This window comes from Triturus cristatus, chromosome 3_2 (assembly GCF_964204655.1).
Source record: "Triturus cristatus chromosome 3_2, aTriCri1.1, whole genome shotgun sequence".
NCBI classification, from domain to species: Eukaryota; Metazoa; Chordata; class Amphibia; order Caudata; family Salamandridae; genus Triturus; species Triturus cristatus.
Window position 1 is genome coordinate 195329509 of NC_140584.1, and position 24302 is coordinate 195353810.

Sequence of the window (24302 nt, forward strand, 5' to 3'; positions counted from 1 at the left end):
ACTGGGGAGATGCTGGTTGCTAAGGCCTTTACAGGAGGGGAGTAGGTGACACCCAGCATGTGTCTGGTGGAATCAGAAGGTCCCCATATCATTTGCTTGAGGTTTAGAGTTTTCCTCATTGACGTGATGAAAGCAATAACATGCTGTGGTTTTTTATTAGGTCTCTAGATTGTACTGCAGCGCACGACTACTCTTGTGTAGACATCGGAATCTGCCTTTGAGTAAGCCAAATGTGCACTTGTCGGTGTGCAATGTTCTGTCCTTTTTCACTCCGGGTGCAGACATTGAGGTACGGTGTACAGAGGCAGGGGTGGGTGGCATGTGCACCAACATCTGTTCTCAGCAGCCAAAATATCTGGGTGGAGGTAAATAGATACAGGTGTCATGCACATTTCATACTCTCGATGGTGCCAGTTACTGCTGTTGCTGACCCCATCGGAATTTAGAGGACACTCGTAATGAGGGTCAAAATAGCCTTTCAGGGATAAAGATATATTTTGCAAACATCCAGTTACCAATGTAGACCCCTGCTTACATGTTCAAGATAACTGTGGAAATACATTTAAAGACATAGACTAATTTGTCTGTAATGCTTTTGCATCTGTATACATGTTCAGCCTATTACCTTCCCTCATCTTCAGCCCTGTATCCCACTATAAACTGAGGTATTGTGTGTTTGCTAAACATTTCTGTTCTCTCGCTACGATTAGCTATTTTCACATTTTTCAGCAATACCTCTTCCCCTTGTTTGAATTTCAAAGTAAAGTAGTATGCAAGCTGCTTAACGGACTGCCTTCTCGCTCTTTTACTCACTTTTCAAGTGGAGAAATGTCATTTCTTTCATTGCATCCCTTGATTTTATTTTTAAACGCTGGGCAACGGGAATATTAACTAATGGACAGTTAGGGCCTTCTAATCTGTTTCAAACTGCTTGAGTAGCTGAAATGCTCCCTTATTATTACAGTGAATTGGCATACTCGACCTTTTTGTAAGTCAAGGCCAGAATGCGATAGCAGAAAATAAGAAATTCCAAATGAGAAACTGCTGAGAGTACGTTCTCCACTCTTATTTAAGAAACAAGCGCCACATATCAGTCTAGCATTTCAGTCCACATATCATTCATTTTAAAAAGAAAAGGTAAAGCACCTAAAAGACTCAACGTTCAGTTCCTGAAACCCCATTCAGAACTGGCTGTCTAGTGCCGATCTAAAACTCAGCCTGGCTGTTCTCCATCAGCATCAAACAATTGAAGGCCCTACCAGATTACAACCCACTCGAGGTGAGAAATACAAATTCAGAACTTGGCGAGAAGGACATCTTCTAAAATGTACTGCATATTCCTGAACAATAGCCCAGACCCCATGCTGGCACTGAGGGAAAGATGGGCCCCCTGACTATAATACAGCGCCACCAGATCAAGTAAAATAAAACACGGCCTTGATCCCCACTATCTCAGATGTAAGATTGGGCTGGGCGCCGTCTATCATATGGTGTGGGAATGCCAAATTATAGAGCAATACTGGGCACGCACATGCAGCACCCTCACCTCATTGGATGGCAGATCACAGCAGAGCCTAAAATGATACTATTGGGGGTTGGATCGATGATTGAGGGGGGCAGGCAGGCCACTGGCCTACTCATCCCAAAGCGGGATTTTGCTCACAATTGAAGATCGACTATGGCCCCTCCTTGGTAGATTGCACTCATGGAATGGACTGCTGTGCCAAAGCAGAATAATTTGTATTTAATATACATCATGGGGTTGCCGTGGAAAATACAACAACATTTGGGGACTGTGGTGGAATTACTCCTCTAGTGATAAATGATGTATATTTGTTAAAAAACAAATCATGAACTTTACAATAAAGTGATGCCACTGATGATGCTGTGTGTTTTCCCTTTCTATCTCTTTAATTTCTTTTTACATATTGATTTAAAAACAATAGGGATGTTAAAAAACAATTGCAAAATAAATACTGGTCATTGAAATAAACTTGGACAGTTTCACCCTCTAGTTGACATTTAACACAAAATGACCCCCAACACCGACTTCACCTTCAAGAACACAAATAAAACCAATACCGCTTAGAGAAGCTTTCAATCCGGAATTAAGTGAAAGCCTGTCTTCCTGAAACTTACTTAATAGCAATCCAAGCGTTATTACTCTTGCAACCCTGAGTGAAGCAATGTCCTGCTTTACAGTCTCTTTACACATGTTGAGTGGCCAACTGAAAGGCATGCTAAAGACTGTAGCACTTATCATCAGAGACCTCAGACTTATCTACCCAACTCTAAAGCAATTGTTCTCGTTCTCCATCCAGACCCACATTGTCTTCAAGATCAACTGCATCACATACAAGCCCACCAGAAACCATCGCTTTGCGCGTATCTGTCTGAGAAAATACCATGTGGACACCGCCACACAAGAAGCCAGGACATTTAAAACCTCAGCTGTTCAAGGAGCATTATATTTCGAAACAATATCCCCAAATATTACGACTCATTATAAACTATAATGACTCTTATCCCTCGGCTCCTGCCTATGTTACGCAGCCTGCTGCGCTTAGCTAGGCTCATGCTCTACTACGAATACCCAGGCACACACATTCTTGGATTCAATGCGAATTGAGCATTTAAAATGACAGTCACCAATCTGTATGTCAGTGTTGAAGTAGGGTGACCAGATTCTCAAAACAAAAAACGGGGACAGGTCATAGACATAGAAGTAGGACTACAGTTTGCAGTAACCATCGACATAAAAGTAGGGCTATTTGACAGCTGTCATAGACATAGAAAAAGGACTACAATGACAGGTCCCTTCACAGACCGAGATGAAGCATTACAGACAACAAATCTGCGGTCTTTTATTGGCAACCCTCTCCTTTACACAGCAGCATTAGTACTTTTTATTACATTTACACTTTTAAGAACTATAGCATATATTTGCCAAAAATCAATAAAACATCACAGGCTAGCAAATACCAGATTTACTAGCTTTATCAATGCTCGTTTCTATAGGTGCTCCTTTAAGTCCTTTCCAGCTAAACAGTTTGCCGTGATCTGAAATGTCAGTCAAAAGATCAAGTCATAGCTTTGATATGGAGAACACAGAGCATGCATCAATTGGTTAGGAATAAAACATGCAATGAGCAATGCATTAATCCTTGCACGGTATGCATAAGGGCTACTGAAAAGTTTGCATGGCTATGAATACAAGCTACAGGACGAAGAAATATTGTTTTATCCAAAGTAGAAACTTTGGCTGGCACGATGACGTAGGTGGCGCTGCGTGTAAAATGTCTCTCTTCAAAGGATTTCCCTTCTTGCTACAGCGCTCACCTCAGTGACAACACATGCCCTAAACAGTGCAAAGAGAGCGTGCGCGTGCATGCTCAACCGGAACAATGAAAAACAGGGACATTTCTGTGTTTAACCTGGACACTGTTTGAAAACAGGGACATTTGAGTCACTTGGAGAAAAGTGTCGGGACACGGGGACACTTCCCCAAAAACGGGGACCGTCCTGGGAAAACGGGGACGTCTGGTCACCCTATGTTGAAGGTGATTTAAATGTCGGGTACAGCTGCTTAGCATGTATGTTTGTAAAGTCCTACCTGCAGCCTAATAGCCCGAGAGCCATATTTGTGCAAATAGCTCCAATCTTTTAAAAGTGACACTCTTTATTTAAAAAACAACTTGTTCACTACCCCTTGTTAGTAAAAAGATCAGATCTAATTTTTGAATCATATAGGTAAAAATGATTAAAAAGTCAACAACATACACATTTTAAAGTCTTCGCTATAAAAGTGACTTTGGTTAGCACATTCCTGCCTACATGTTTTCAAGTCTGAAATGGTGACACAATCCATTCCCTTCAGTTGAGCCTCCTGTAGCTCACATGTTAATTGCTGTTTTTCAACCTCATTTCCTCTCATGAGAGTTGACTAGCTCTCCACCAAAAAGAATTCCCTTGTCACAGTCCTACTAGTCTGTCCAGAATTGGTTCTGTCTGTCAATAGGTTCTATGTAATTGAGAAAAAGGGCCATGGTAAACATGGAAGAGCCTCTTAACAGAGAGGTTGGGAGCACATGGCCAAGAATAGATGCGATTTTTCTTTGATCCTCCGGTGTCAGAGTGGGCTGGCATTGGCAGGAATCAGGAGAGAGTAGAGTTTGAATTTTCTTAAAATCAGTTATGCAATTTTGAGAACTTGGAGAAATAAAGCATTGTTGTCTTTCTCAGTAAAGCAGCAATGGTGGACAGGAACTGCTCCACAGTGCAGTAATGGCAGGTGTAGAACATGTGGGAGCTTTAACGTGATTTGCCTCAGGAAATATTACCAACCATCAGTTGAGTCACTTGCTGAAAGATTCTGCACACCGCTATCAAGGGAGAGAGATGAACAGGACTGAGAAGAGAGAAAACTGCCTGCTTACAAGAACTCCCATTACCCTTAATGACTGTGGAAATGGGTCTCCTGCTTTTACCTGAATCTCTGGACTTGGAGGGTACTTAGAAGACTAAATTAACGTTTTTCCTGAGCCTGGGACATAGGCTCAGAAAAGGGAGGCCTCTGCTTTCCCCTCGAAGAAATCAGAAAACCAGTGGTAACTGGACATTTGGCTGTGAACCTGGCTGGAAGTAGTGAAAAGGCTTTTCACCACATGAATCTGTTCTCTGCTGTTCAGGTTGGTGATTGGATATTTGTATGGGCTTGGACCGCCTAAAAGTTTGGAAGGACTGGGCGTACCACAGTGGGATAAATATTGAATTTTGCCTGTCTTGGCCCTGGTCTATAGGCAATGAGTTGTGCTTCTTTGAGGCCATACCATGTTGAGACTTAAAAGGGGGGCTTACTGGCCTCATGGCCTAAGGGTTTCTAAGCTATCATGGTTAACGGTGCTGTGGCTCACTGTATTTCTGGTGTATATGCAAAATGCTCAAAGTGGAGTTGTGGCGTGCGGACGATGACTTGTTTGTACTATTTTGTATGTTTTGTACCAGACTTGGCTCTTGTTTTGGCTAAAACTCCAATAAAAAGTTTCTTTCTTTTTTTAAATAATGTTGCTGATACTGTGGGGACTTTTTGAGCACCAGGGAAGATATTGTGTTTCTTTCTTTGAAGTTGTGGGCATCACTGCAACTGGAAACCACATAATGGCATCTGAAAAAGAGTGAACGTTTGGATATATTTTTCCCAGCTACTTTTTAAACAAGAACATTTGCTGCTACAACTTAGCACCTATTGTTTCTATTTCTTAAACTATTCCATTGTGAGAAAGAAATGTATTGCTGTCCTTTATTTGCCATTTTTAAAACCACATCCCACTTGTTGTTCTGTCTAGTTTTACTTCTAAATATTTTCGTTCAGAAATCATCCCAATTCATTTTCAATAGCTTTTTATCATTACACCAGTTTTAACTAATTTGTATATTAATTTTTATTCCTTTGCACTGTTTTAGTCTGTGAATATAAATTTGCTTATTTCCTACCTATAATGGTGCTTTGGTGGTTGGCGTACCAGATGCAATTTTGTCTGAGGAAGTTGTTGCTACTTCTGCTAAGTTACCAAGGGTAAGCCGGGCATTTCTCACAGAACCTGTTTTCCTATTAGGATCTAAATTGTGGGAGGTAAGCAACAGCTCACTTGAAGACTATGGCCTTGCTCTATTATAGTTAAACAATTTTGATTTTTCACAGCCTGCTGGGCAGAAAATCTGGATTCTATTGAAGACACAAACTTCACCATAAGTTGTGTTTTTAAATTGTGAGTCCAGAAACACCAAATGTGGTAGTCCCATCTCTTCCTAATTGGAAACTACACTTATAAAATGTAATAAGGCAATCCCAGTGCAGAGATAGGCCTTGCTTAGTGAATTTCAGAGTATTTCACTACCAGGGCATAAAAAACGTAAAAGTACATGTCCTACTTTTTAAATACACTGCACCCTGCCCATGGGCTGTCCAAGGCCTACATTTGGAGTGACCTTATATGTAACAAAAATGAAGGTTTGGCCTGGCAAGTAGGTTAACTTGCCAGGTTGACATTGCAGTTTAAAACTGCACACACAGGCTCTGCAGTGGCAGCCCTGAGGCATGTGTAAAGTGCTACTTAGGTGAGTGGCTCTAACAGTACTGCAGGCCCACTAGTAGCATATGATTTCTAGTACCTGGGCACATGTAGTGCACTTTATTAGAGACTCATAAGTAAATCAAATATGCCAATTGTGAATATATACCAATTTTACCATATTTTAAGTATAATTCACATGAACGTTAGTACTAGTTAGCAGTGGTAAAGTGCTCAGAGTCCTAAAACCAGCAAAAAAGAAGTCAGCAAAACAGTCAAAACAGGAGGTCACAAGGCAAAAAGTTAGGTAAAACCTTGCCGTGGATGCCAGGTCTAACATTCCCCTACAGGAGTATCTCAATCAGTAAAGATAGTGGAAACATGCCTACCCATATCAGTGAAAAAGTCTCTCCACCATGGTGGAAGGGCTAAGCTAGGAGGCCCATTGCTCTATTGCATGTGCAACGGTTTCCATTTAACATCAAACAATAGAGGAACTCCTTGCATATTACTCGTCCAACGTTCTATAGAGAGAATAGTACACAGCCTATGATACCACTGGTTGAGAGCTGGACTTTAAGTGTTTTTTCTAGCTGTGGGCAATTGTCAGTTTTGCGGATCCCAGGCACTGAAGACACATGCCATTCGTTGTTGGTCATCATTCTCAAATCTAGGGGTTTAAGGTCCAGGAGCTTCACCTCTTGGTAGTGGGGATTGGGTAGTTCAATAACCTTTGTAACAGTTTGGAGACGTCCTCTCAGTAGAGCCATACAGTCCCAAAATATGTGTAGTGCTTCAACCAGTGCCCAGCACCTTCTTCAACACCTAGAGGAAGTGTTGAGGTATACGTGGTGTAGTTTGTGGGGGTTGTTATGCCATCCGTACCAGAGTTTGTAATGTATTCCCACCCCAATGTTGAGATAGAAGGGGACTGTATATCCCTGCTCAGTCTGCCCCAATGCTTTGGAGCCATCTATATTCCCAGAATGCTTTTCAACTCCCTGTTGTGACTCCAAGTCTCTTGGGTATCGTGGTTACTAGGAGCTTATAAAGACTCAAAATTGTTCCACTGGTGCCTATTAGTTTTTGGGTACAAGAGTTTGAGAGGTGTCTTGGCCCTGGTGGCTCCAGCTTGAAACAAGGTGTGTCATTCAGTGCCAAATCTAGGCATAACAGAGTCTCTCAGACTCTGGTATGCTAAATTATGTTTTACATTACAATAAGGTCTTGGAGGTTGTGGTGTTATGCATATCAGAGATCATTTTGCAGTCTCCCTCCCAACATTTGTGGAAGGATTGGCCTTCTAGGGCCGGTGTAAAAGCCAACATTTTTGTGGATGTGAGTATAGGGGGACTAATGGGACACCAGATCTTGTAACTCCAAGTACCTATTCCTATATTTACCTATATTTAAAAATAAGGCTAAATCATCAGTCCTCGCTTTCAGCATCATTGTATTCTCAAGAGCTCAGAGAATCTAAAAGGAAATACCTGCACTAAGTACAACTCCGGAGGAACAATTATGGCCCTGAGGAAAACATGATGCACAAAAATATGATAAAAGAGTATAAAACACTGATACAGGCAACTAAAACCAAATTTGTTACAAACAAAATCAGAGCAGCTGAAAACTCCACTAAGGAGCTATTTAATACAGTTAAATCATTATCCTCCTTTGGCAACAAGAATGTGGTTACCTCCAACCAAAAGCTTGTGATCAAACAGCTTATTATTTTTTTTTACTATGGTGAGTAAAAACTGTCCGAATTTTTAGACTATACTGGACAATACAAATTTGTCCTTCAAGACCGTAACGGAAGAGGAACACATGGGGGATAAATTAACTGACTGCCCCTTGGTACTGAGCACTTTCACTCCACTTACTGAAGAGAATGTTACTACTTTCATCAAAACCACTAAATCAGGAGCTCCTGCAGACCCATGCCCTCCACAGGTACTTAATTCGGTTTCGGAAACCATCTCTGCTCCTCCTTTCCTGTTGTTAAATACGATTCTTGAGTCTGTCTGCTTCTCAGATGCCTGGAAAAAGACATCCATTTTGCCCCTTTTAAATTAACCCTCCTATCTTGCACCTTCCCCTTCCTACTAAGATCTTAGAAAAGGCCATGAATCAGGAAATCACTACCTTCTTTGAAATTACGAATTTTCTTGACCCTGCACAGCATGTCTTAAAACCTAATCACTGCACAGAATCTGCCTTATTGGCAGCCATCGAAGAGATCAGAGTCATTGTAGATAGAGGTGTCAATGCGGCCTTGATCCTGTTGGATCTGTCGGGCGCATTTGATATGGTTGACCACTCCTCTTTGGTCAACTGTCTTGAAAGGTTAGGCATCAAAGGGACAACTCTCAAATTGATCAGGTTTTTTCTGTCAAATAGAGAGCAAATATAGGCCTTTGAGGATTTTACCTCCCCCCTCCCATTACGCTTCCCTGCGGGGTACCTCAGGGATCTTCATTTAGTCCAACCATGTTTAATGCCTACATTACTCCAGTAATTGAGCTTATTCGATTCTGTGGATTCTTAGTATTCTCGTATGGTGATGAAACCCAAATAGTGGTATCTGTTTGCTCGGAGCCTGAAAAAGTGGCCAAACATTTCAAAACCTGTATGGGTAGCATTGCCAACTGGATGCAGAAGAACAATATAAAGCTTAATCCCAAAAAAATAGAGGTGTTGCTATTTGGTAACAACTCCTCCTTCTGGAACACGTCCTGGTGGACACTCAATCCCGGGCCCATTCCACTCCCAGTACAGAAGGCAAGAAATTTGAGGGTCACTCTTGATACTAAATTAGCTTTCATTGACTCCTCAAAGCAGGTAGCATCCTCCTGATTTCTCATGTTAAATTTCTTTTTTTTTAATCTCCCTTTTTTCCTATTGGAGTTAAGGAAAACAGTCATCTTGACCCTAGTCATCTGTAAAATAGATTATTGCAATGCTTTATATGTAGGCTCTCAAACGTCTTTTTAATAAATTACAGACACTTCAAAATGCAGCAGCCAGAGCACTGATGGGTCTTCCAAAATGTTGCTCAGACTCTAAAGCCATTAACGAACTGCATTAGCTTCCTATTAAGGCGTGAATAAGGTTCAAGGCCTTATGCTGGGTCCATAAAACCCTGCAGCAGGTCAACCCTCGCTTCCTGCAAGATGTATTTAAAAGGGACTTTCTTTCTCATACCACACAGTCTAGCAATGCTAGGAAGGTGTTTGTGTCTAAAATAAAAATAGTCCATTGGGGAGGAAGAAGATTCTCCTACTCCGCCTCCAAATGGTGGAGTTCTCTGCCCAAACATCAAAGAGCCCAGCCCAATCTCTTAAAGCTCAGGAAGGAACTAAAAATAATTCTTTACATGTGATACTTTGATTATAATGTTGCTCATATAGAAATATTTTAATCACTTCAGCGAGCTGCTGATCTGTAACTGCACCAATCACCGAAAGAAAAGAGTCGGTTTAATTGCAATTTCACATTGCCTTCGATGACAATCTATCTTGCTGTGTTTGCATGTCTGTGGACGAACAATGGCTATCTGTGATTAATTCATTCTCATGGCCGTAGTTCAGCCTGTTTACTGACCATATGTTTAAATAGAGTATTTGCACTCGGCCATCCTTCCGTAGTACAGGCGTGAAGCTGCCTTTGGAGAGAGTCTTGCTGACTTCTTGTTATCACTGGCAAAGGAGGCTTATCCCTACTGTTTTTTTATTCAATGTGTTCTCCGTTTGATTCTTTCATTCATTATGTTCCAGTGTTTTAAATTCTGTTCTATGGCCAGGATTTCTAAGTGTTTACTCATTTGCCAGAAACAGTTCAGACATTCCTGAAATGAAAGAAAGGTCAAGAAAGGTGGGCTTATCTATAGGCCTCTTTTTTACATCTTTCCAGTGTGAGTTCTCTCTTAGTCTTCTGAGCCTCAACCCCACAACTTCATACAGATACTAGGTTTACAGGAAGTTTTGAATCATGGAAAACATTTACTCCCTGACAATGTGATATTCTTTTCATCAAAGGAGGGGCATGTATTGTGAATCAGTTGCAAATTCTGTTATAGGTGAGTGATCCATCTCTTTACATTTGCTCTCAAATATTTACCCACCGACCAAAATGTACACATCCCAGCTCCAGTGGCTTTTGGGCTGCTCTTTTTCACTAGGCCTTCCCTTTCATTGTGGCCTTACCTTGGGCAGTAGATCTTAATTTTTTAAAATCTTTTCCTGTCTTTAGAAGGAGCCTTCGGATGTTGCTACAGTGGGTGCTCCTATCGCTCAGTAAGACAGCTGTGCACTTCACTTGTAATGACCACTTAGTGTTCAAGAACTACATCACCTAGAAGCTTACCCCACTGGCCTGGCATGCTCATGTCTACGGTAAAATGGAGAAATAGGTGTGTTGTGGTTTGCTGTCTGTCTTCATCTCTCTCCTCAGGCAGGGGCAGGAGTGGAGAAGCTACTCGTATTTTGAAGCCCCCTACTCATGCAGGATCCTATTGTAAAGGCCCAGGAATAAGGGAGGGGTGTAACGCTCTTGCCAAAACCCCACCTGTAAGCAGCAATGTTCCAAACTGCTCGGGATGAAGTCCCCGCTGCTTGAAAGGTCACGAGTAGCTGATTCTTCTTAAGTTATCTCGGACCCGTTGGGCAAATTTCAACACAGTTTTCTTCTCTGTGCTCTTGGTGGCAGGGGTATACTTCTAGGGTCTCCTGGTACCCAGAATTCCGGGCTCTTTGGCTAAGGGACTGCTTGTTGCCTTCCATAGATTCTCACGCTAATGTTTTCTCCTTCTTAGCAGCAGCAGCTTTACTGTAATGGTCTGTATCTGGCCTCCTCTGCAGTCCCTGGTGGTCTTCTGACCTGGATCCTCCTGACAACAGCACCCCAAGGTCCTCCATGGCAGACCACCCAGGCCTAACACCACTTGGAGGGTGTCCATTTGTTCAGCCTCAAGTGCCGATTCTGGCGCCACTCACAACAGGACCAGTACACAGAAGTTCATGGGAATCTGGTCCAAAAGAATCCATATCAAACCCAACCTCTACTGGCCTTGAGAGGGAGTCGGAAAACCAGTCAACTAGCTTGTGAAAGAATCCACACTAGTGCCGAGTACAATGAAGGACTATCCAATGTGGGTTCAGCCTGACTAGTTTCATACAGATCTGTCAAGTAGGGACCAAATAAAAGGCAGGGTCAAAAAATTGACCATTCCTGTTTTAATTCACCAAGGTTTTCTTTCTCTACATTGCATAAAAAGACCTGAACTGAATTACACCAAGCTTGGCATCAGAGAAGAACCTCACTCAAGAAAGTACCTTAATTTGGTTTGTGTAAATCCGTTCTTAATTTTTGAGAAATTAGTGTTTAAAAGGTTTTTGGTGTTATTCAATTGGTTACATTGCAGAGATATATGGACCATTAATCCACAGTGTGTGTCCCTCTGCAGATTTAAATTCTGTAAAATAAAAATAAAATTCACATCTCATTGGATGAGGCAGTTTTTTCCAATCATCCATTTTAGTTCTGCAGATCCACACCCGGATGACCCCAGAATGATCTGATTGTCTGCCCGCAACCTGGAGAAAAACGTTACGACAGCCATTGCAGGACGTGGACACTGTTACAGGAACCCAAAGCAACTTCTTTGTGAATAACATTTTTTAAATATGCTGATTTTGCAATAGTGTTAGACCCTTGTTGGACCCCATGCATAGTCTGTGAACCTATGAGAAGCAGACCCATGTTGGTCGCCCACAGGGTTTGCTAATCCCAGTTCCCAACTTTGCTGCCGGGTACTTGGATACCCCTGGTGGTTTGGGAGAAGTGCCTGGCTACCCCTCAGAAAGTTTGCTACAGGACCTAACCGAAGACCACTAAAACACAATTAAAAACTGAGGTATTGTTCTGGCTCAGATGTGATAAATACCTGAAAACTCCAGTTATGGTTACCAGGTCACACAGCACACTCCATAACCTGCGCTGCCTGCTATGTTGTTCCATTTATGGTCTTTCCTTTATTTGTATACTGTTTGGAAATTGGTATTTTGAGCATGGCCACTGGCACAAGGTATGGATTGTGTCGTGTATGTTGGTAGCTAGCTGTGCACCACAGGGTATGGGCGCAGGGTCTGACCTGCAGCTAGGCACTGCTACAAACCTGCCTTGGGAGCTATCCCCGGTGTGCCTGGTCTTTGGCCAGATGCAGTAAGGGTTTCCCCTATGCTGCAGGGCCTGGCATGATGCCAGTCCCTGCCCACAACCCCTGTGACCAGGCCCAGCATTCAACCCACTGTGGGTGGATTACTCCTGCTATTCATGATTAGTGGCCATGAGCAGTGGGGTGTTGCCAGGCCCTGTCGCCTACCCACCGTCAGTGTCCATGTCTTACTGTGCACTTCCTGCGGCCATGCCCTGTGCCCAACCTGCTCTATGTGCATATTCACCGTACATCCCCATCTCTCTGCACTACATTTTTCTTCACTCTTTGTATAATCGCTAGTCACATGTGACTTGCAATATTCCGGAAAATGGCAGTCTAATCCGATACTGAAAATTGCTGCTCGTGAAAGCGCGATATCCTGCCGAGTACCAAATCACACGCTTTTTTTGTATTTTTTCTTTTAAAAAAAACTTGTTTCCATGCTTTTAGGTTCTCTCCCATGCTCTCATTGGACGAGGTACCTGTGAGGGTGCCACCCATAATGGCTTTGGATTTTGTCTTCTGCATTATGAAAGTTGCGATTCAGTGCAGTTTTAAGATGGAGGAAAAAAAATGTGCCATTATCCACCAATCAGATTTGTTAAAACAAAACAAAAAAATATTAATGTGACTGTCAGGAGTCGCGATAACCCAGACATGTACCATAGTGTTAACTCTTTGATGCCCTCTCGAATTGTTTTTTATATGCTGATATCTAAAAAATTACTCAACAGATTTACACCAAACCCCCAAAGGCACTCTTTCTGAGTACAGATCCATTGCCAAGCTCAGTTTGCTGTAAATCCTTACATACAATTTTTCCCCTTCACAAATTATCATAAAACTTGGCATGTTAAGCTTAGCTAGATAAGCATTTGATTTACCAAATTTTGTATATATCCATCCACAGGGTCAGTCAAAAGTTATTGGCAAATCACAAAATGCCTTTTCAATGGAAAGTTCTTCTCAACCATAACTACACAGTGGGGTCCGCCACTGTGTAATACCAAGAAAACATACATTGACAAAAGAGTGTAGATACAGACATTAGAAATAACATATGTTTGTATTGTTCTTTAAACCACTTTATATTGTTTTTAAAACACTCTTATTCTAAAACATCCTTACGTTTTATTTTTTTTATAGGGGGGAAAACACAACTAAAAAAGCACTAGCTTAGTAACAATTGTGCTTTCAAAGAAAGGGTGCAGGGAAGAACTAGAAAAACTGAAGAAAATAATCTACTCGCAACCTTGCTGATAAACTTGTTCTGCTGTGTACAACTTGTGACTTTACTACACTCCATACCAAAAAGTTGGTTTGTTTGGAAGCATGGATCAGTGGATTTTTATTAGTCTTGCAATATATCATCTGGTAAGATCTGCGAGGCTCTTCATAAAGCCAGGATCTTCTGACCAGTAGCATAAGGAAGGTGAAGAAGCTGACAAAGTTTTGTGACAAAGTGAGCAGCCACACATGTACTCTTTAGCCCGGCAGATTTTCACACATCCTACAGGTGAATAGAAAATGAATGCCTGCAAGATAATAACTTCAACACTTTGAAACTAGGCAGTACAAAAAGGGCATCTAATCATATACTCCTTTGGGATGGCAGGGAAGATAAAAATCTCAGAGCAATGCATCTCATTGAATTCTCCATGCACATGTACTATGATTTAGGCAAGCACAGCAAGAGGAAGATGTTACTTAGCCCAGTCGAGGGAAAACTGATGTCTGAATAAAAAAAATATTGCAGCATTTTGCATCTCCTGCAAGAAAATTATTTGTTTGAGTGAACAAAGCCAATGGGTAATCTCAACAGCAGTGAATCAACAACTTAAGAAGAACCATAAAGACTTCTATTTAGGTCAGAAAATAAAGTCACTTACAAAAAGATCTTTACAGTGAAAAAGGGTACCATTATAAAGCATACCAAAAAACATAAAAAAGGTTCTTTAAAAAACTACAAGCTAATTCAGTACGAGAGCCCTCCAAAAAACGTATTGGTGGTTGCTTGTTCCTCAAGTTAGTGTACTTCTTGGCTAATCTCGGCTGCACACAGAGGCTGTGAGCAGCCCCCGTTGGGCAACCATTGAAGGTTGAGCTCTGTAGGACCAGACCCTGCGCCTAACTCCCGCTATGCATGTTCAGTGAGTTGGTCATCAATGCTGGGTTAAGCACAAATCAAAAACACCAGAGAGCCAGTATTGATACATAATTCTAACATTATTGACAGCGCATTGAATTGAAACAATGCAACCAACGACCTCTTTTTACGCATGAATTAATCAAAATTTATTCACAACTTCACATGAATGAAACAAAATTTAAACAAAATCAATCTGTTTAAAACTTCTTCAGCCACCTCATTCCCCACTCACACAACAAACACTTTTGAAGCATCCTTCACCCACAACCTCTTGTCTTCCATTCACAAATCTCTCGAACACTCTCAAAAAAACTCTCAGACTCCCCTCAATTCAACTTCACACACATTACAGCATCCCAAAACCCCTACCCACAATTCAATAGTATATAATCAAAAAGCATCTATTCATAAAACAAAAGCCAACCAAAAAACAATTAACAAATTGGACAAATCAACACAATTCTTTTTAATGACTTGAATATTAGATTGGCCACACAAAAGGTTCTTAATGACAAATCTTTTCCTCCTCAGGTGCATACTGAGGAGGAAAAGATTAGTCGTTAAGAAATTGTGAACGAAGGAGTACACGAACCTTAACATCTAATTACCAGTTGCTTGCGGACAGAAAAATAGAAAAGTGCAACTTAGGACTCACCACAGGCCCATGACACAACGGCTGTCGGTCGTCGACCGGCCGCCACAAAATGGTTGCTTGGCAAGTCTTTTTGAAGACTTTTAAGCAGAGATCGGCTGATCTCGCAGCATGGATTTAGCTTTCTGGTCCTGAGGAGTACCCATATTTGGAGGGGTTCGAAACGTGTTGACCTTTTGTGTGGCCAATCTAATATTCAAGTCATTAAAAAGAGTTGTGTTGATTTGTCTAATTTGTTAATTGTTTCATGGTTGGCTTTTCTTTTATGAATAGATGCTTTTTGATTATATGCTATTGAATTGTGGGTAGGGGTTTTGGGATGCTGGAATGTGTGTGAAGTTGAATTGAGGGGTGTCTTAGAGTTTTTTTTAGAGTGTTCGAGAGATTGGTGTATGGAAGACAAGACGTTGTGGGTGAAGGATGCTTCAAAATTGTTCGTTGTGTGAGTGAGGAATGAGGTGGCTGAAGAAGTTTTAAACAGATTGATTTTGTTTAAATTTTGTTTCATACATGTGATGTTCTGAATAAATTTTGATTAATTCATACGTAAAAAGAGGTCGTTGGTTGCATTGTTTCGATTCAATGCGCTGTCAATAATGTTAGAATTGTGTATCAGTACTGGCTCTTTGGTGTTTTTGATTTGAATAGGTCTCGGCCTTACTGATTTAGAGCCTGAACCCCCTTTGTTTATTGGGTTAAGCACAAAGACATGGCTGCAGTCCAAGACCTAAAGGTCAGTATGATCAAAAAGTCCAGATATTGACAAAAAAAACACAAAGCCTCAAGTACAGTTGGGATTAGCTTTGCGTAAAAGACCTTCACCATTGCCTATTGTTTTAATTAAGAGTTTTGTCAAGGAAGTTCAATAAAACCTAAACATTATAATTCCAGTCAGACATTGTTAGCCTCACTTTGAAAACAAAACTGCCATTTAAGGTATTAACCCCAGAGTATACATGTAATATAATAACACATCACTGGTGACATTAAGTATGGCCCTATATTGCCATATTTGGCTTCTGGTGACATTACAAGCTACTCAGCCTTCGGCCTTATGGTTTATTGTGCTGCTTGAATCCCTCAATGGATAATATAGGACCACATTATTCAGTCCTAATGCTGAATGTTAAATGCGTAGTACAGTATAAACCCTAACTTTACTGCCTATGGCAATAAAAAGAAGGCTTGTAGAAAATGAGGCAGCATGTAGCCGGATATGCAGAAAACCTAGACGCTTTTAAAAACTTAAACGGCTCCAACATACACGGCTCCTTTCAGGAGCCAGCAGCCTCAATATTCTGTAAGTCTTTTTACTGAATGCATACTGCAGTACATCTTTGTGACCATGAAAAAAAGTGAGTGGGGTGTTTATGATTTCAAATAAGATTCCTACAATCGAAAATAGTGTTTCCTTCTGCAGTGTAAGGTCTTCATTGATAGTCATTAAATAGTATATATATATTTCAAATAAGCCCCAGCTCCATGACCATCAATGGCAAAAAATGTATTAATCTTACAAAAGATAATGTCAAATACTTCAGAGACTTTTAGCCTACTGTGGTGTCTGTTTTTGCATCTGAATATAAACAGGGGCGACTTCGGAATGTATGGATGGATTTCCATGTAGCCACTTTGCAGATATCACTAACAGTAATGTTTTTCATGCATGCAGCAATAGCCCTGGTTGAATAAACATTTGGTCTACCTGATTACACCGTATTAACCAATTGATAACCTAGCATTATATACTATATTGTCTGCCTATTCTTCTCCTTTTCGCCAGCTAGCAAATGTAGCCAAATTGCCAGTATTTAAATATATGGTTTATGTGTGGTAATCATTCTGGAAACCCAGCACATAAATGGACATGTGGTAAATGAAGATGCAGTGTAGCCAGTAGTTTAGGTGAAACAGGATCCGGTTATTCTTAAGGTAGGAGTCACAGGTTACAGTTAAAGTAGGTATGGAGGAAGTCCCACTGGGAGCAGCATCCTTGCTGCTCATCCCACGCATTCATCTGGCACTCTCTCAAATCATTCACACACCAGCAGTCTAATTACATCAAAGACACTCTGACTGAGCAGCAGGGGACATAACACAAAGAGGAGAATACATGGTAAAGGTGAAGATACCATAGGGCATATTCTATTTTTATATTTATATTATATTTCTACATTTATATTATATAGTCTACTGTTTATGACTTTAATAAAGATTCCTACAATGCAGAACTATACTTTTAAGTAAGTCACTTTTCCATCATGTGGCATGAAGATTTCATTGTATTGCTTATTTCTTTACAGGGATAATTCCTGCCAAAGGAGTGGTGGAAGTCACTGTCCAATTTACACCCTTTGAATACGGAACGGCTCACATGCAATTACAGTTATTGATTTCTCAGTTTAATTCTAAGCCATTTACATGTGTTTTTACGGGGACATCATCACCTCATCTAGCACTTAAGTATGTTATAATTATTGTTTTTTTCTTATTTATCTCAAATGAATACATACCTTATACAATATTATGCTTGCGTTGTGTTGAGGTTTTATTTAAAGGGAGTTTAGCAACTTTAATGCCAAATATTTTAAATCTACATAAGAACGGAGTGGAGTGTGTAATGCAAGTATCACCCTTTAAATCTAATGTTTACCTAATGCTGCTTTAACATAAAACATGTAATTGGCGAGTAGTATCTTACATTTTTTGTTCTGATGACAGTACAGGCGCAAACATAATGTACAGCTATAACCAATATACATACAACAGTGACTAGAAAAGTAATACTTAAAAGATATGGTATATACAATTTAATCCATGCTGTGTTGAAGATTTTCTTACAGCTTGTTTCAGATTAGTTCTTATTTCTGTAGACCATCTCTTGACAGATAAATGCATACATTTAGTTTTTGAGACACATAACACATTAAGTTCCACCTATTTCTCATTGTAGCTTGACGTGTATTTTGTTCTCAAGATCCTTGATGTCTGCATTTTTAACGATTGTCAGACAAAGGGGTGGTGACGTAGTGGTTAAGTTGATAATTCCTTTCCCCTCAGAATTGAATTTTACCAACTCTGAGTTAAAGTTAATCTTGCGAGAGAAACAGAGGGATCCAGCAAACTTAGCTTAATCATTGGACCCGCTTGTTACACGCCAATTTACAAAGTGTTTCCAGACCCTCTCTAGACATCAGGGGTCACACGCTATATCCATCTGGCATATTTGCTTGATATTTGTAACAGAGTGGACCATTGGCCGATTTCTAAAGTCTACATATCTCTTGTCTTGCTAGCAAAGTCACATAAAAAACACATTTTGTTATAGGGGAGTTTTCCCCAAACCCTGCTTCCGGACTGATCCCAAAAAATATGTTGAGGGCTTACCGCTATCTGATGTCCAATCACCTTGGTGATTAAATAACATACCGAATTACAAAATCGGGCGAACACCGGGCATTGCATGAACATATGTATATCATCTGCCCTTGGAGACCTACACTTCGGACATCCGATTTCTCCCCCGGTTAATCTCAAAAGCTTACTTGCTGACCAGTAGACCCTGTGTGTTGTGAACAAATGATTTCTCTTGAGTTAGGCAGATTTCACAACAGCATATAATGTGGAAAAGGATACTTGCCATAATCTCCTTATGTTTCCTACCACGATTTCTCCTTCCCAAATTGTGGCTATGTCCAGCATGTTTTTGTCTTCGACCTCAAGAAAGTCCCAGTACCACAACAAAACTTTCTTTTTTAAGGGGCAGTTCTGCATCACCTGCTCAAGCCATGGTTCCTCCTCCTCTTCTGCCCACTCTTGAGTTGCCCACCATGAACGTAGCTGATAATATTGAAATCTTATTAGCTGGCCGTTGGTACATGCCCTCAATACTTCCCATTCCACCAAACCTAATCCTGCTCTAAGATCTGCCCAAGAACTCAGGCCAATATCTAAAGCAATGGGGTAACCCAGTATCCCTCAGAACCTGGGCATATATGATAAGGTAACAATTGGTTCTGTCGGGTCAAACAATTTCTTTGTGGTTTTTCAATATACAATGCAATTGAAATGACGTGCACTTGAACACAGAGAAATATATAATGATGATAAACAAATTAATCTTATTGGAAGAGATATTTAACTTCATATTTGCAAAAGATTTTTTTAAAAATTAGACAAAATCTATTATCATGACAAAGAGGCTGTCCGATAACTTAATTAGAAAACGGCACAAGTGGACGTGATTATAGTGTCATGGTGAGTAAAGTGACAAAGTGACAACATTTGTGTATTATACAAGAATGTGAACGAATACTGTGCAATTAATTACACAGAGAGATATTCAAAAACAAGGTCCAATTTCCACATTAGATAATGGAGGTCGCCCTAGCTTGTTAAGTGAATTACATAAAGTAATCCGTTAGGGGACCTAATGCATGGACAAAAAGCTGTCGACGTTTCGACCCTGACAATCTGCATTAATTAAAGATGTCAACGCGGGTCTTCTACAGGACAAACAAACAAAATGGACAGCCAGTACTCCTGAAATGAGTAGGTAAACTTCAACCCCAAAGCCTTGGGGAGAGTAACTCAAGGATAAGGTCCAATGGATGGAGAGGCTGGGCGACCTGTAGGTGAACTACAAGAGGCCGGGGGGATTCCAAGGTGCTCAAGGGTTCTCAGCAAAGTCGATGGTTGGCAGTCAAGTAAACGATGAGGTGAACACTGCTGGGGATGCGTTTGGTATTTCGAACCAAGACGCATAGACATCAGGTGCAACGTCGTGGAAGATCAGTGCTTGTAAAAACGTTAAGGTTTCAGCCAAGAGTTGGGTGAAGAGTCAAAGATCCTCTGTATTTTGCTGGGAATGTAAATTCTTCGCCCGATAGGGAGATTAGGACATATTATTCAAGCCAAGCACCACATCGGGACGAATCAGGGCTGCATTGGGCTTGTGGTAGCTGACAGGTGGCCAAAGTCCAGTACACGGATGGGCTCGGGCGTCTGCAGCGCTGAAGACTCATGGTGGTGCCAGGCGTCAACTTTCCTGCAGCACTCTCAGTTTGCTGCAGCCCATGCCGGCCCCTGGGTGGGCTTAAGCAGAGTCAGCACAGGTGCAGCTAAAGTGAGCCGCTGTTGGCTTTGCGGAGGAGAAGTGGGGGCACCACGGACTTGGAGGAGTGTGGTGTTTTCCTGGTACACCCCATCCCCAGGAAGTCTGATGGGAGAACAAGCATGAAGAACGCTGGCAATTTAGAGGGGCAACAAATGTCGATGGAAGAGGTAGCTTCCTCTCAGGTACTTCCAGTTACTTTGCGGAGCTCAGAGGGGGCTAGAAGAGCGAGAGTAATTGTGATAAAGGTGTCATCAGAGCTCTGAAACTGCAACAGAAGAGCCCTCTCCTTCTAAAGTACATCCTCCATTATCAATTAAAAATAGAATAAACTGAGGTCTTCACCTGAGAGGAAAGTTAAGAGTCCAAGGGCTAAAGAGTTGTTTACAAATTAAGTGGTTTCTGTTGTCCCCCTTAAAAAGGTGTTAAAGAGTTCCGGAAGACCAAGACGCTGCTGGCTAAAAGAAAGCTCTGTCTTTCCTAATCCCACACCTTCGCTTAACTCCTACTTTAAAATTATGGAGCAGGCTAAAACTGCTGTGCAGATGCAGGGAGGTGAAGGGGGATGGGCAGAGACCTGGAAACTTCAATAAGGCCTAAAGAGTCCCCTAATTTTATTAGTAATCACATTACCCCACTGACAAACTTAGAGGAGGGGGAACAGGAGGGAGCAGGACAAAGTGAGGGGCCTTGTATCACAAAAGCCTCAGATAAAATAAGACCACAAGCCCTGGAGGCAAATTCACATGTCAGATAAGAAAAACAAGGCCCCTTGGACAAATTATTCTGGATCTAAGATCAGATATCCAGAAGAAATTCAAGATTTCAGAAGTCAATCAGAAAAGCATACAGGATAAGTGTGCAGTGTTAGAGGAAAAGCTGAATTGCCTTACTGAACATACTTCAATCCTTGAGCAGAATGTAAAAGAGCTGTCAGTAAAAGTGAATGTTCACTCTCGCGACATTAAAACCTTGAAGATGCAGAAAAAGTCCCTGCAAGATGACCTCGAAAGATTGGAAAATCATTCAAGGCAAAATAACTTAAGATTATTAAATATTCCAGAAGGTACAGAGAAAGGGGTTATCAAGCGTTTTGTCTGTAAGTTACTACGAGAAGGGCTCTTGTCAGACAAACAGGATGTAGACCTCGATAAGGAGATCCAAAGAGTCCACACTGAACCGTTTAAACTAACAGCTAACAGAAAGGCTCCTAGGAAAATCCTCATCAACTCCCTCACCTATGCACTCAAAGAACTAATCTTAAATCGTTTGTTAAGACAGAAACCTCTGAGGTATGAGGATATCACGTATCAAGTGAGGTCGGATATCGGTAAATGAATGGCGCAGAAACAATTGGAGCTGGGTACAAAGATAAACGATCTACAGAGAAATGGGGCTAAAGTTCAGATAAAATTCCCTGCGTTGCTTAAGATTATGTGGAGGAATAAGATGTACAACATACGGGATCCGGAGGAGGTGGACATTTTGATTGCTCAGATGGCAGCGACCTCAGCTAGGAGCAAGGTATCTGTTATCAAGTAGTAAATTTACATATTATTATTCTTGTTGGCATTTTCCAAAGATGCCTGCCAATTGTTCACCAGTTTAACATCTGTAGTTCATAGTGAAATGTTTAGCATGCCTTAATAATGTGAACTTTACTGTAATTTCACCACAAACACCTTGTAAGGAATCCCTCCTTTCTTTAGAGGCAGAAAATCTTTGATAGTTGGTTTAAAAACTGTTTGAAACGTTTCATAAATCAAGAACTTTACCTTACATTTTAGGAACGGTTAGATTTTTGAGAAGAGCTGTTTAGATAGATGGTGATTATCTCAGGAAAGACAAAAATACTTTGAAAAAGTGACCCTGAAGAATTTTCAGAATATGTCCACATAAAATTGATAAGAAATAAAGTACATTTCTTACACTTTTAGCCAAAAAAGAAGCAATAAAATGCAAGCTCAAAGTAATAGGAGACAAAAAATTACAAGTCTCCTTCTGAAATAAAGAACATTTGTTTAGTATTTAATACACTGAGATTTTCTAAACAAGTAGTGATCCAATTTTCTCAAAAGTGTCCAACTAGCCTCCATCTCTGCCATCTCTAGGCAGGTGTCTTCAAGAGATTTATGAACCAATTTGATACAAATGTATCACAAAGCAGCATCGAATTCTATTAATTCATAAGGACAATGTGATTGAAGGAACAAAATGATACCCTGGGATTAAACAGGAACATATTCAATTCAAATCTCAAAGTAAATTTTTACCTAATTATTGAGTATACAATGTGTGATGCATTTCTGTATGCAGTTTTAAATCACATGATAGTGTTTAGATTTAAAGGTTAACAGGGACACAGTAGTTTGTATAAACAGTACTTAAAACTTATCAAAGTACTACACATTAAAAAATGCATTACAATTGAGATGGTTGAAAAATAGGTGCCCCTGTATTAATCGATATTTGAGCATTTTTTCTGCACATATTGAATTGTATATTTATCTAATTGATGATGTAAAGCTTTTATTAAAATTACACTTCAGAAAGTGGGAGTGAATACAAGGATTTCTAATAACAAAGAAATAATTGATCAAATTTGTGGTTTTAGCTGTGCATGCTATTCATCACATTAATGAAGGCTAAATACTCTTGAGGTTTATAGTGAGGGCAAGAAGGAACTTTCGAATGTTCTGCAGCTGCTGAAATTAATAAACAACTCTGTTCAGCTGAATGAACATCTCCATATGACTGCCACTAGCCAAAGGTGACTCTCAGATGTGAAGGTGCATCGGAATCCTCCACTCCATACATGACTTTGTCGCATGGAGAGTGTGTCTTTACTGTAGACCGTCCCTCATTTTGTCATTCAATTTCATTTTTCTATATTTATATTTACTTTTTTACAACTCAAAATCCAGTGGCAGTGATGGATTGTGGATTATGGGCCTAAGGGAAATCAACTGGAGAGAAAATCTGTATAATGCAGGAAGTACTTAATGCACCAGCCATGCCCATTGCTAATGGCACTGAAGTATACAAAAACGTGATGGATTGAATGCTTGAAATATCTTAGCCATTAACAAGGCAGCATTTCAGTCTATCTTTATTTTGCACACCATGACACCTCGGTTTGGACCCAGCCATATGCAAATCAGTCTTAACCCTACTCCAATAGGAACAATCCAGACTAAAATGCCATGCCAGGTCCTACATGACCAGGATTACAAGCAACCCATGCCGGGTTTCGCACTGATTGGGGCTCGTCAGTCGGGTGCAGATGGGTTCCAGTGGCACAAGGTGCATGGGACCAACATCTGGGCATGCCCGTTGCAGTACAGTATACTAAAAAATGATGAACAGAATACTTAAATTAATCACCACTGGAAAATTACTCAGGCCTGCATCTTAGTCCATTGTTATTTTGCACACCATGCCACCTCAATTTTGACCCAGGTATATGCAGATCAGTCTTGCTGCTGCTCCAATAGGAACAGTCCATCCCTAACTGCCAGGTCAGGTCCTCCCTGAACCAGAATTCAGGCAACCCAAAACCGGTTTCGTCCCGATTGTGGTTTGCCAGTCCTGTCTAGCTTGGTTCCAGTGGCACGATGAGCATGTGTCTCATGTCTAGGCATACCTGTCTCACTTACGGTGTCGCACAAAAGTATACAAAAAAGTTAATGGGTGAAATGTTTGAAACTTGTTGTTGCAGTTGGTGCCCTAAGTGCGAATGGTATACTCATGCATTTGCCCTGTGCTAACAGTACTATAGGATTCAAGCTATACCTCACTCATGCAACCTAAGCAAGTCAAAACCTGTCTGGGGTTGCATGTGGTCCATTCAGAGGGGTCCTCGCCTAGCACTTTGGGTTGAGCTATTCCCATGAGGAGCAGAGTCGGAACTGATTTGCATAAGGCAGGTCTTTGACTAGAGTGGCATAGTGTGTGAAAAATGATGGGCTGAAATGCGGCTCTAAGCGATTTCCTGTGGCTGTGATTATTTCAAGAATTAGATCCATCATCTTGTTGCTGATGCACTGAGTGCAATGGATATGACCAGACGTGGGTCTCGTGCTCACTGTGACATAGGACTC

The 24302-nt window shown here is 40.9% G+C and overlaps 1 protein-coding gene across 1 annotated transcript in view; it reads left to right on the forward strand.

Annotated features, from left to right (window-relative positions):
* The window catches only part of CFAP221 (cilia and flagella associated protein 221), a 563252-nt gene that overhangs the window by 172400 nt on the left and 366550 nt on the right, over positions 1-24302 (forward strand). The window contains exon 8 of the mRNA XM_085646788.1: positions 17393-17552. Coding sequence (XP_085502914.1) covers positions 17393-17552 — 160 coding nt within the window. The remainder of the gene's footprint in view (positions 1-17392; positions 17553-24302) is intronic.